We start from the raw sequence: 13,843 nt of genomic DNA on the forward strand, positions 1-13,843 counted from the left end.
CTGACTTATTACAGGAAGGGCAAAATGTGATTCTACCCCCACTGTTAGCCAAAAACTGAGGTTCAAAGAATTTTCAAGAATCCAGCAGCCAGTGGTCCATTCATCTGTGTCAAATCCCTGTGAACTGATGCTTATTCAAGTCGGGATCCCAGCTTCATACCACAAACTCCCAACTCAAATCTTCCTTCTCAGTAAACATAGACTGAAAATGCACTTTTCATATTTGCCCTGTCAGTGTTTGACAGGTTTTAGTTTGCAGTCACATCCGAGATACAGAAGTGTTGAAGGCCATAATTCAATTAGTAGATATTTAGCTTTAAAAAGTTATGGTGATAATTGATCAAAACACTGAAGATAGCACTGAAATGCAACTGCAGCAGTATTGACAAGGGTTCTTGCTATTTATTTATTTCTTGCTTTTTTTTTTTTTGACAAAATACAATACATAGATTTCTCAATGAATATTTCTACAGTATGTGCTGAATATTTGTAAGGAAATTATTAAATCCACACTGTATTTCATAACAGCTACCACTTTAAAGTATTTTGTGCACAATCCTGTAGCACGATTAATCATGTTCATCCTGTTTTCTCATTCTCACCATGTTTCAGCAAAATTTAAGATTATGTTTTTAACTCTCGTGAGCCAGTCCTTGCAGCTATCTTCATGAGTTGGAACTAAAAGCATTTTAAAACAATTTACACTGAAAATACTATTCTCTGGTGAGTTCCACATAATTCATTTTTCCATCTAATGCCCTCCAACGTTGCTGAAACCAGTTCAGGTTTGCTAAATGTCTGAATGACATTCCAATGCTGTCACACTGACAACTTCAATAGAGCTGCAAATCCCAAGAAGAAGCAAGCATTGCTGGAATCTCAGTCAGAGCTGCCTAAGGCTCAGCTTCCAGCCTTCTAGAAGATCCTCTGCTTCTCAAGATGGGGGCCATCCACAATGAAACCAAGTACTTGGTTCTGGTCAATTAATTCTACATTTTGAACAATATTTAGCATCAATGGCCTTTCAAGATGGATTGCAAGGGAGAAATAAGATGAATAAGGAAAACATCTTTTTACTTTCAAAACAGTATTCTTCCATTTCTCCTTTTATGGATGTTCAGTGCATTCATTGATGCCAGCTGATACATTAAAAACATGTTCCTTTTCTGTGGGAAAAACAGCAAAGTATCATGTTTTGGTGACTCAGAGGCTACCCCATCACTCTTTTTGAGGATTCTGTCAGTGTTCCTTTTGTCTAGACCCTCACATCTTGAGTCTTCATGCTACATGTGTAAAGGCATTCCTAAAGAGGAATTCTTTCCAAATGAGGGCTGAGGAAAGAACAGCCATCCCCCCACCGTTCTGACGTAATTCCACAGTGAAGAACACTACAGCTTTTGCCTTCAGATCACTGGTTTTAAAACACCGCAACCTACAAACCCTAAAATCCTTCAAGTTTTGTTCAGTTTGAGCCAACAGATTCTTTTCTTTTCCCAGGTGGAGACACAGTTGATGCAACTAAAACTACCTAGAAGTCAATGAGAAATAAGTTAGGAATAACTCAAGGAAAAGTTATGGGTCAAATGTCTCATAAGGAGTTAAGAGAAAACATGCTTCTGTGGCAGAGTAACTGCGAACCTCAGCTTCCTCCTACTTAGGCAAGTTGCAACCACAGGATCTCAGGGCAACAGATTGGCCACCACACTTCAACCTGCATGACTTCAGCCCTCCTCAGGTTAGCACTGCCACTGGTGCCATGGTGCTGGAAGAGCTGAGTGAAGTGCTATACTCACAATCATGATTTTCACATGAATATAGTTCTTCTTACAGTGCCCATCAAAAACACGCACAATATAGCACTTTCCCCTGCTCAAGCACAAAGACAAAAAAACCTGTTCCAAATACCTTAAAGACAGGCTAAAAATACAACCCTTTGTTTAACCACCCACCAAAATTACAGCTGTATGAAACCCAGGTCAAAATCCCCAGGTTGAACTCACTCATCTTCTGTATCATCTTTCGTTCTCTCTCACACCTGCATGCGTGGACACACATACTCACGTCTAGGTCCTGATGCCACTGTGCATATGCTTAAAAGAAGCCCTTGGACCACTGCTTTCAAGACCACAACATGATCAGCCCATCACTGAAGCACCGTATTGAATACATGCACTGAAAACCCATGAACTGACACTGCAATAAATCTACAGAGAGCCTTCATAAATTGTATGGGGAGCCTTCAAGGACAAAGACCCAAATGGTTTTAATTTCCCTCTAAGTGATAGCCATAGTTAATACCAGATTTGGCAGGAAGCAGGCATTCCATGCCCGTTGGGCTTATATGGACATGAAAAAGAGTTTATGTTTGACTTTTGCTTTAAAAACATAATGAAAACCTTTTGCTCTTTCAAGTCCCAAACTTGCATTAGTTTCTGAGAGTCTTTTACTTTATAAAAGCATTTGTTGGCTCTGATTGCTTGGATAACTAACAAAAAAGCGTTAGGAGTAGGCTCTTCATTAGTGTTCTGTAGCTGGATGACAGAGAACAGGGAGCAACAGAAACAAGATGCTGAACAGCACATTCACTCTCTGTCCCCCTTACAACTGCTTTTGATAAATAATAAGTGGCTTATGACATCAAGTTCCAATTCATCAGTGGCAGCTCTCCATCAGTTAACAGAAAGGAAAGAATATGTAGTATTTCCACATATCACCCCAACTCTCTACACGTGTTTTCTCCCTGAATGTCACATACAGCCATCTGCCTGGTACCCTGGTGGTACAGGTGAACAGTGTGGCAAGTACTGGTAACAGTAGAGATCCAAAAGCAATAGTCTATTTTCCTGCCAAACACGTAATAGAGGGCTAACAACTCCACTATGTTGCATGCATTTGGGGTAGGTCAGGGCTGGGAAGGTTTGTGGATGACAGTCTTCTCAGGGCATAAGGTACAAAAGGGCCAAGGCCAGCTAGTTGCCAGAACAGGGAGCAGCAGCCTGACAGAGCTCTTGCAAGTCCCACAGTCAAAACGTAACCAACCTGGTCCCTCCATCCTGAAATCGATACAGTAACCAAAAGGATACTATGTGCCACAGCTCCTGAAAAAACGGCTGACTACACACCATGTGAAAGGCAGCACACGTAAAGGCATAATTCAACTGTTAAAAATCATGACCTAAGGAAAGGAACAGCTCTGTGGTGTGCCCTAGCTCCGTCATGATCATGACTTATTGCTTTATGTTGCATTACTTAAAATTTAAACTAAAAAAAATTTTTAAATAAAACTTAAAACACTACCAGTTTAGCCATGCGGTCAAATACATTCTGGGGTAACTTGAGATATGAATAACAATCAGTGTGGTCATGTGAATACATTCACACCTGTACTCTCACATGTACCCATGCAGATTATGTGCTGCATTTTGTAAAAATATATGTTTGGGTTTTTTTTTTTAACCTAAACTCTTGCCACAGAAACTGCTCATATTCATACTCAGGGAGTAAAGGTGCAATTAGGATTATCACTATAACTTAAATGTCCAAGAAGTGACAGGGAAGTCCTAGCTTTGGTGACTTTGAAGGGGATCTGGGACATAAGAAACTTTCTTAAAGCCTACAGGGTCCAAAGGGTTTTAGAAAACAGTAACTTACCTCAAGGTGACTTTTACATTATCAGCTCTCCTTATATTAACAGGTTTCCTTAGCCATTACTCATGGCTGAGGTTAGAAGCCAGAAAAGACTGGGGTAGAATAGATGTTGGCCCTTCCCCAGAGAGGGAGAAACTTCCATGACCAGCTGGACCAGGGCCAGTGGGAAGATCTACAAACCAAGTACAGCGGCATGACAAATCTGTGGATTAACAGCAGCATTGTCAGGGAGCAAGGCATGCTCAAAGCTGGTCATCACATGGGAGCTGGGAATGAACTCTGTTTTCAAAAGCCAATTCAGAAATACCAGACTGAACCACCCCCTGACCATCATGATTTGAAGCGGTCATCCTTGCCATAGCAAGCTCTTGAGGTCTGATAAGGGTCCTTACAAGAAAATGTACTCGATGGCTGATAATAAGTAGGAATCTCAAAGACTTTGACATAAACTTCACTTTACCCTATCACCCCAAAGACTTCTTCCTTTAGTTTTATGTATGTATTATAAACTGAAACAGGCCAAGAATGAATGAGAGCACCTATTCATTTCAGTTAGCTGTGGCTTCATTTGATTTTTTTTTTCCCCAGATCTGGAACAGCTCTGATAAACAATAATGGCAGTCGACTCTAAAACATTCCAAATATGTGTTATTTGTGATAACTGAAACAGCTATTTATGCCCTTAATCCAAAAGGGAAAATCCACAAGGCAGTGCTATTTGGCTTTAACTGCAAAGACCTTATAAGAATAAATAAAACAGCCAGAAAAACATTATTGTACAAAGCAGTACTGACTGATGGCTAAAGCACAGATAAACTGAAGTAAGAAGATCTGTTGCAGGCTGTACTACCAACTTTCTTTGGCTAAGTGTCTTCTCACCATTCCATTTATTTCATTACAGCCAAGATGAAAAAGAGCTGTTTTGTGACAACAACAATGGAAAACCTGCAAAATTGGAACCAAAATTATGGCTTAAAAATTCCCATACTTCTTACAAGTGACATTGGAGGTTGTAATTTTCTTCATTTGAAAGAGAACCTCTAGGATTTCACATACAAGTTTTATTTTGGTTATGCTACTAATTTTGAAGGTAGAGGTATTCTCAATGATCATCCAAACAGATTTCAAACAGAGCTTTTAGTTAAAGTAATTGTTTCATACATAAAGCGTGAAGGTGTACATACACATTTCAGGCAATTCTCATACTTACTCTTGCTGTCTTTCTATGGTGATAAAATTTGTACTGTGCCTTCTAGGTCAAACTTCCTTTCGCATTTGATCTTATAACAGGCAGGTCATTGAACAAGAAAACAGGGTTTCATAAACACACCCCATAGTAATTCTCCAAGAAAAATGACCTATTAGTTAAGCAGAATAACTTCTGACTAAGTAGTTGGTGAAATAGTAGGGCAGAGACTGCATAGAACACTGGACAACAAAAGCAAGGAATCCTGGACTATTTTAATGCTTTTTTTCTAAGGACAAAAACATTATTCAAGTCCTAAATGGGTGAGCTGCCAAATACTATCTTGTAATGCCTTCAGTCATCGTGACGTGGAGTCAAACTCCTCTCTCCACCATCTTGCAAGGAACTTCAGAGGGCACAAACTAAGACAAAAATAATCTCAAACGCTCACACACACTGAGAAACATGTAGCATACACTCAGCACTGGGCACATGCTTACTTTTTACATTCCCACTGCATTTACTTGAGTTAGCATGGCAAAACTGTGTCCAGCAGGAAAACCTAATCCCACTTGTGTTGGCTCTGTATGTATTAAAAACAGAGCCGGTTGGGAGGAGAAAAAAAACCCCAAAGAGTTAGTGCACTGTTGTCTTCTCTTCATCTATTTTTAAGAGAAGGCCACTTCACATTTGGGGGTTTTTGGCCATGAGGAGGGGAAAGGCTTTTCCCAGAAATGATCAGTTATAGAAAGTGGCAGGTCATATAAAATAAATTCACAACATGAAGGTAGCTGCAACATCCAGCCACTGGGACTCAGTCTTGTCATGTACTATGTGCCATAGCCTCTTTTCTAATGGTCAAACCCAGATAGTGGGAATTCACATAAATAAAGAAGGACTACAGCTTATGAGTTTACAGAGTTTCTTGCAAGCTGTTAGCTGGCTTCTAACTTAAACCTCCTTTTCCTCCCTTGGTCCCTCCCACACATGCCTCCCCAACCCAGCCCATACATAAGGAGGTTAACATGAAGAGTAATGTTAACTACCACCCATACTAAGGATGAAGAAGCCCCCTGAAATCATAAGTTTAATTTTCTGCAGGGTATTTGTATTTTAACTGCCAGGGCACTATATCCCGAATAAATTATTTCCTGGAAAAGAGGTATCTTCACTTGCCTGGAGTTTTTGAGCAGTCATTATCAGCTTTCTATGAGACTGAATCAGGATTCTTAAACTTTATTTATGTGTTTTATGTTGCACCAGTAGTCTCTTATAATGCTGTAAGAGATCCTCAAAAAGCTGGGTTTGGCACTGAAAGTTTTGTTGCTTTAAGAGCCATAGAATCAGACCCCAATTCATCAGCTGCAGATATTTAAACCAGGGCCTATATTGTACATAAACAACTAAGGATGTTAAAGTATGAAATATCAGGGTTAAACAAGTAAAAACCTATACCAGGATACATCACAGACACCATTTCACACCCAAGAATCATCTGATCTATGTACCCACATTAGGGGAAAGAGGAGGGCAATAAAGCTGTTTTTGTACGGGTATCTGAGAGGATGCAGCAAAGCAAAAGGAAATATCAGGTAGTTATCTCTTGGAGGAGTATATAAGAAGGCATAATGATAAGTGTTCTGTCTGGGGAGGAGGGGGAAATTTATCATGACCAGCACCATACATAGGTCACTAGGGTATTAAACATTCCCAAACTTGAATTCAGTAAAATATCTTAAGTCATCTTTAAAATTGATTTTCAATTTCTAGAGGTGTCAAGATCAAATGAGCCTGTAAGTATTTAATTGTATAGGAACAGGCTTAAGAAATTGCTTAATGTTCAAGTGCTTTGTTGAATGAAGAACCCGGCTGCTGGAGCTAAGTGCACATTCAACCATGGGCTACTCATGATGATTCCTCAGTCTCAGAGCAGAGTGGAGGAGGAAGGGGAACTATGCTAACATTTTACTTTTTCATGAGAGAGGCCAGGAGTGCCCAGGCACCAGTGCTACTCAAGCTTTTATTAAAATCAGCAGGAGCTCTCTCTGCTGTTGGAGGGCCATGGGATCTGCATCAGCCCTGAGGTCAGGAGGAAGGACCAGCTGGAACGAAGGAGAAATAGGAAAAGGAGCATGACTCTCATTCCACATATCATGAAAGAACTCACATGTTTTAAATAACAATTATGATAATTTAATCATTGGTTTGGATGATTAAACAACATGTATCAGTGATGGAATTGTGATCTGAACCGTCTGTGCAAAGAAACAGCTTTATGAAATGGTGGGGTGACTGAAACTATTTAACCTCCTTGCTCTTAACCAGTTAAATTTAAAGCAGATTGTTCCTACTTATACTCAACACATTCATTTCTCCCTCTCTGTTGTCCGAGACTTTCATTCTATCAGTTTTCTGGATAACTAAAGACTGTCCAAGATCCAGGAAACTTCTCTATTTAGATTAAAAAAAAAAACATAACCAACAAATTTGCTTTTGGAATAATACAATTTACCATTCATAGTCTGTGGGAAGAAACAATTCTGAAATTATAAGGCAACAGCAATGCTCAAAGTAACCCACAAACTCTAAAAAAAAAATGTTCTCTATTGTAAGTTTCATGGGAAAGTAGTTCATCTTACGGGACATCACTTGAGTGCAGTAACTGAGCCATTTGGGGAACTTTTGCTTTCCTACTAGTCACTTAATATTCTTATGGAACGAAAAAGTGTTTTAAATCCTTCTTTGCTCATCAGTTCCTCTATGAAATTATTTTTTGTTACATTTTGAAGCTGCATTTATTTTTTCTAAAAAAAAAAAGCTTTACTTCCCTCTTGCTGAAAAGCACTATAAAACTGGATTAAAGTGACTGAAAATTATCCAGCCCATTTTCCACAGGACATATCGCTGCTGTCAGACAGAAGGCAGGATACTGAAGTGAAGATGTAATTCTTTCCAGTAATAGCCATTATGTTTCAGCGTACTTCACCTGCCTGAGACCACTTGGAAACCAAACTGATACGGCAGCTAAAATTGCTTGAGGTTTTTGAAAAACTCTTTCCTTGGTCATTAAAAATATGATAGACAACTTGAAGACCTTGAAAAGAACTCCAGCTGCATACTGTTATGTAGTCTGTATTAGGCTGGCTTCCACTTTCCCCAAGATTTTCATATACTAAATAATGTTAGCAACAGGGACATCATCACGGAATCACGGAATCACGGAATCACAGGTGGAAGGGACCTCAGGGATCATCTAGTCCAACCTTTCTGGGAAGAGCACAGTCTAGATAAGATGGCCCAGCACCCTGTCCAGACAACTCTTGGAGGTGTCCAACGTGGCTGAGTCAACCACTTCCCTGGGGAGATTACTCCAATGGTTGACTGTCCTCAGTGTTAAAAATTTCCCTCTCATGTCCAATCAGAATCTCCCCTAGAGCAATCTGTGTCCATTCCCCCTTGTCTTCTCCATGTGATTCTGTGTAAAAAGGGAGTCTCCATCTTCTTTGTAGCTACCCCTTAAGTACTGGTACATGGTGATGAGATCCCCTCTGAGCCTCCTTTTCTCAAGGCTGAACAAACCCAGCTCTCCCAGCCTATCGTCATATGGCAGGCTTCCCAGTCCTTTGATCATCTTGGTGGCCCTTCTCTGGACCCCTTCCAGCCCATCCACATCCTTACATGAATTAACCTGACTGGTTGAATAATAATAACGGAGTGGGAACAAGACACATAGTCTCAGGGATTTCCCATCTACATATAATAAAAAAAATAATGCCACATTCCTCTAGAATGTATTCATTAGATGAATGAACACATTAACAAAAGGGCGATTGCCCCACAGGATTCATCAATTTCTTGAATATGATTTGACTAAGAAAGCCCCCACTGGCTGGGTCTTCCTCAATTATCACCTTGGTCTGCAATCTGCATAGAGAGGACTTAGCACTGGCAAAAAAAAAAGAAAATTCTTAAGGATTCTTGTTGCTTTATTCTGACTTTTCTGCTGCATAACACAATACAAGAACACGATGCTAAAGGCCTCCAAGCTTGTGGGCATTTTGGGCCAATGCTGCTATTTGCTTAGTATTCAATCCAAAACCCCTTTAAAATCTTTCTTCCTGGAAGAACTACTTTTCTCCCTATTCTTTCCATCTGTACAAATAGGTTGTCAGTAGCAGAAGGCAGAATATTCCTGCAGGGAGATTATGGACTGTATAACACTGGTGACTACTCTCTGATTTAGAGAAGCTTCCTCACATTTGCGCACTTTGACCCAGAGCCAGAGATACTAAGATATAATATGGAAGCCTACTGTGCAGAGAAGACAGTATGGAGATCCATTTGGACTGTCCTTTCTCCTTGCTTTGCACAAGTGACAACACATTACTTAAAAAGTAATATGCTTCAGTGGAAAAGCATTACACTGAGGATGAGGGAAGCTGAAGTCTTTTATGTATTTGCTGAGCAACTTGGAAAAAGTTACTTTACTTTGCACTTCATTTTCCACTACTGCTTTTTTGCTTGCTGATATAAGAAAGCAGAACTGAGATACCTTTTTTCTTTTGAAAGAGAATATCAGCAATGCAAAACACAGGTGCTTTTTATGATAAAATGTTATGAGCTGTAAAAACACCAGTCCTTGAACTGAAATTATCAGAAACTGTATGCAAACAAGTTCCTATCCCCCACTCTCAGGTTCCAAGGAAAAAAAAATCCCAAGAATTGCTCCTCTAAGAAGTCTGACCTCCCTTACAATATTATACACAAAGAAAAAGAAATTTAAAGATGTGGTTAAAATGTAAAGATTAAGACAATGAGTTTTCAGGTAACACTGGGATCTGCTCAGGACGGACTGCCTACAGAAACTGAGTCAGGGCTGGTGCTTGCATTCAGTCCTGCCTCTAATCCAGGCTGGACAGGGAATTCAATAATCACTGTCACAGCAGCCCCTCACAGAAAGCCCATAAACCACCCAAGGATGAGACCTAACCAAAAAAAACCATAATTATAAACCTGTGGCATTAGTGCCAATTTTAAGTTAGCTCAATTTCATTGATTCAAAGAGAAAAACAGTTCTCTAGTGTAATCATACTAGAAAAATCTACCCCTCCCCTTGAAAATATAAAACAAACAATCCCCCTCACTCTTTAAAACACCTTCCTACATTCAAATTTATGCTATTTTCCCCTCAACTTTGTGTTAAGATGTTTTGGCATATTCTGAGGCACAATGTCTCATATAACAATTATTTTAACCACCAAGTGGTGGAAATTCAGATGGCCTGCCATATAATTATATATCTTCCTGCTGGAAGAGAAAGATCAATAGAAATTCAACAATATAGAAAGCTCATATTTTCAGCTGTAGCTTGTTGCCTCCTTTTGCATGTTCCAGATGTAAAATAAAGCCACTGATGTTAATACATCCTGCCCACATGTTTTTTGTTCCATAATAACAGCATAAATTGGAGCCTATGCCAGCTTTGTAGACTACTCCGTCATTTGAACTCATTTTATGACAAATATTTTGAGAATTACTGGCCCAGCTTCCCCTATCACTCACACTAATTGAAAACTGATGAAATACATTGGTTTCAGAGAAGAAACTCTTGATTTATACTAATATATAATAAGAGAAGAATGCAGACCATCCATCTCATGGAGCTTGGTATGAGGGTGGTGAAGCTCTTCTTAGCCCCAGCAGTCCCTGCTATATCCCTACGGACTGGTACTAAGGAACTACCAGATTTCTTTATCTTGTCGCTTGGTTTTACTCTCCCTCTGTCATTTTAGGTGTCACAGAAAGAGGAGTTTTATATCATTTAGCTTGTTCTCTTGCTTCTGGGTTCAACGTTCAGGTTCAATGATCCTTCAGGATATCTTAACAGGGAAAGGAAGAATCAAAAACAAACTTGGAAGTAAAATCTAGTTGAAAAGGAGTTGCTCCTCAGCAACATTTTTAACATTCATTAGCTGGAGAGCTCTCTGAGCAGCAGACTCTCAGTTAGCAGCCATAGGCAGCCACAAAGAAAAGCAGGAACCAAAGCGTGGTGGGGCAAAACTGTCATGGCAAACAGGTACCAGAGCAGCATGACACTGTTTCTGAGCAATAGGGTTACCCATCCCTAACTAAGACCTAATAATATAAGTGCTGGCATGAAAAAGAGAACAAGGCATGGTATTTGCTCCCAAAGTCATATAGCATGGAACATTTTCTTAATGTGTTTCAAGAGCATCCAGAAAAACAGGGGTCCTGGTGCCAACCGAGTCACTGCAGAACAACCAGTCAGTAATCTTCTGTCTAGTAAAGCATGCTGCATTAAGATTCTGAAATTGGACTGACAGTGCTGGAGCTAAGAGTTACTAGAAAATTGGTATTTATCAATCCCTGGAAAAAAAACCCCAAAACTTCATTACAACAATTTTCTTGCCATTGTAACATTATGATTTTCAGGTTCATTATTTTGCCTAAGGTCACAGGCTAATGTTTCTCTGGCAAGAGATCACTGGAGATCATTGAATATGCTTTCAAATGGAATAAAGCTCTTTCTCCTAAACCTGAGAGAAGGCAAAAATTTCAGCCCTTTAAATGAGTCACTTGTCTACAGCTGAACACTGGCCATTTTACACCTCAGAGGAAAGCAATTCTGGCAGCGAAACATACACTCAGATATTTTCTTGGCAGCTTGTTATAATAAAATGGTTATTTGAAGCTGCTTGGTTTGAAATGTTAGACACAAGAGTGATGGAGATGGTTTCACAGATAGAGTGCACATGAGATGGCCAAAGGGAGCTGAAAACCAATAAAGATTATTTAGTGCATATATCCACAGTTTACCACTTGTGTGGTGTATTATTCATTAATTTCTGGGAAACCAATCCTAAAAGGTTTCAACAGTAACAGTATGTTTTCAGAAGGGATTTGAAATGAGAGAGGTTGATCACTTAAGCATGCAAGAGGGGAGGGAGAATGCTATAGTGTGCTGAGCCCAAGTCAGCAAAAACATTTAAACATATGCTTAAAATTAATTTACATCCATTGTTGAATCAAGCTTTCAGAGGTGACGCAGAAGGAAGTGCATGAAACTTCAAAGGTCCAGAGGTTTGCTTAGCAAACCAGAAATAGAGATGCTTGAATGAGCCTCTGGAATGAGTTCCGTGGCGCTGAGGCTCTCGCCTAATGCTCTAGAGAGGTTTCTGGTACTTCCTATTTGCAGTTGTGCCGACAGGCTGCTATTTTGGCAGTTTGTCTGGTTTTGTTCACAGTCATAAAGCAAAGGGAACCCATCACTGAGATCAAATGGGTTTAAAACCAGAATTATTTAAAGTTGATCAAACCTTCATACCCGTGAAAAGTTGGTACATGTACTTCAGGATTATCAACCCATCCTCATTTTTGGACATTTCTTTTCCGTAACCGCCCCAAAAAGCGATTCAGGTGCATATCCGAAGGCAAGAGGACACGAGCAGGAGGGCCGCCGCCTCCCCTGGCGTGTGCCCGGTGCGGCCGCTGCCAGCGGGGAGCTGGGAGCTGGGCGCTGCCGGCGGGGCTCGGCGGGCTCCCCACCCGCCGCCGAGCCGGCCCGCCGGGACGAGCCACCCGTCGCCGGGGCGCCCGGAGGCGGCCGCCGGGCTCAGCCTGGGCGCGGGGCAGCCCCGGCCCGCCTTTCGGAGGGCGCCGAGACACCGCCCCGCGCAGCCGCGCCGTTGCCCTCCGGGTGCCGCGGCGGCCGCGAAGGCCCCGCCGCCCCGGGCCGTGCGGAGCGGAGCGGGGCTGTCCCCGGCGCCCCGCGGGCAGGCCCGGCGATGCGAGGCGATGCTCCCGGTACCGGGCGCAGGCGCCTCCCCGCGGCCCGCCCTTCGGCCGCGGCACCGAGCCCGGCGGGGGTGGCGGCGGCCCCGGCAGCGCCGCAAGCCGCCCTGCTGCCCCCCCACCCCTCCCCTCTCCGCGCCGGGGCTGGGGAGCACAACCCGCGTACCTGAATCATCGTCTCGGCCTCTCCTTGCGCCGAGCGGCGGCGGGGCAGGGGACGGAGCTCCCTGCCGCGACACGCCAGGCTGGCCCGGCCGCCCATGGGGCGCGCCCGGCCGCTCCTCGCCTCCAGCGCGGCCCCGGGGCTCTGCCCTCGGCCCGCTCCTCACCCGCCGGCGGCGGCCATGAGCCCCCACCCCTGCGCCGCCGGTGCCGGTGCCGGGCTGAGCCCCCCCGGCTGCCACCCGCTCGGCCGCTCTCCCGGCTCCTTCTCCCTCCGCTTCCCCTTTTGTTACCGGACTCCCGAGCTGACCACACCGTGCCCCCTCCGGGGCCAGCACGACAAATCAGAGAGCCGGTGCCGAAAGCTCTGTCTCCAGCTGGGGAAACTTAGCCTTCCCTATCCTGGTGGGAGGGTTTTTGGATCACTGAGTGGTATGGATACAATAACAACGAAAGTAGTAACTCGCAAAACAGTCTGCTTCAGAGGGCGCGCTGCTTTTGTGCAGAAGAAGAGTGAGCTTTCCAGCGGTCTGTCACTAAAGCAAGCTGATAGTACCCAAGTAACTTGAGAGAGAAAAACGGGTATTTAAGGTCGATACCAAGACTTGCTTTGAAAACAGTTTCAGAAGGGGAGAACCTACAGGAATTTCCTGTTTCTTTGTATAATCTGCCTGCCTGTGTACGTTAATTAATTCCCTTTAGTTTTTAACAGAACTTATTTTCCCTCCCTGCAAGAGGATGAATACTCCTAAGGGGCAGGAAGGATAACCATGTGATGGAAGCGCAGCACTGTAAGCTTCGAGACAGGAGCTCTGTTTCCCTCTTTGCCAAAGACGTTTGCTATCCTGTGCAGCTTAGTTTTGCAGAAATGTGCTGTAAATTTGCATGTTTCAATTCTTAGATCTCCAGCTTTAGGAAAGGCACAGCTCCTTTACTCACAACACAGAATCTGTAGCTCCCACCAGGACCTAAGGGAGTAACACTGGATAACTCTTACTACTATAATTAAGGGATCACGGGCAAAACCTTTCACTG

At 42.5% G+C, this 13,843-nt stretch overlaps 1 protein-coding gene across 4 annotated transcripts in view; it reads right to left on the reverse strand.

The window, feature by feature from the left end:
- The window catches only part of TNS3 (tensin 3), a 238,425-nt gene extending 225,236 nt beyond the window's left edge, over positions 1-13,189 (reverse strand). For 3 of the 4 annotated variants that reach the window (XM_075083812.1, XM_075083809.1, XM_075083808.1), the window contains exon 1: positions 12,813-13,188. In XM_075083812.1, the coding sequence (XP_074939913.1) occupies positions 12,813-12,908 (96 nt within the window). In that variant the 5' untranslated portion in view covers positions 12,909-13,188. Of the gene's footprint in view, positions 1-12,812 lie in introns of all 4 variants that reach the window. The other variant, XM_075083811.1, reaches the window with a different exon arrangement.
- Positions 13,190-13,843: the final 654 nt, after the last annotated feature.

The sequence above is a fragment of the Phalacrocorax aristotelis genome, chromosome 2 (assembly GCF_949628215.1).
Source record: "Phalacrocorax aristotelis chromosome 2, bGulAri2.1, whole genome shotgun sequence".
Taxonomy (NCBI): Eukaryota; Metazoa; Chordata; class Aves; order Suliformes; family Phalacrocoracidae; genus Phalacrocorax; species Phalacrocorax aristotelis.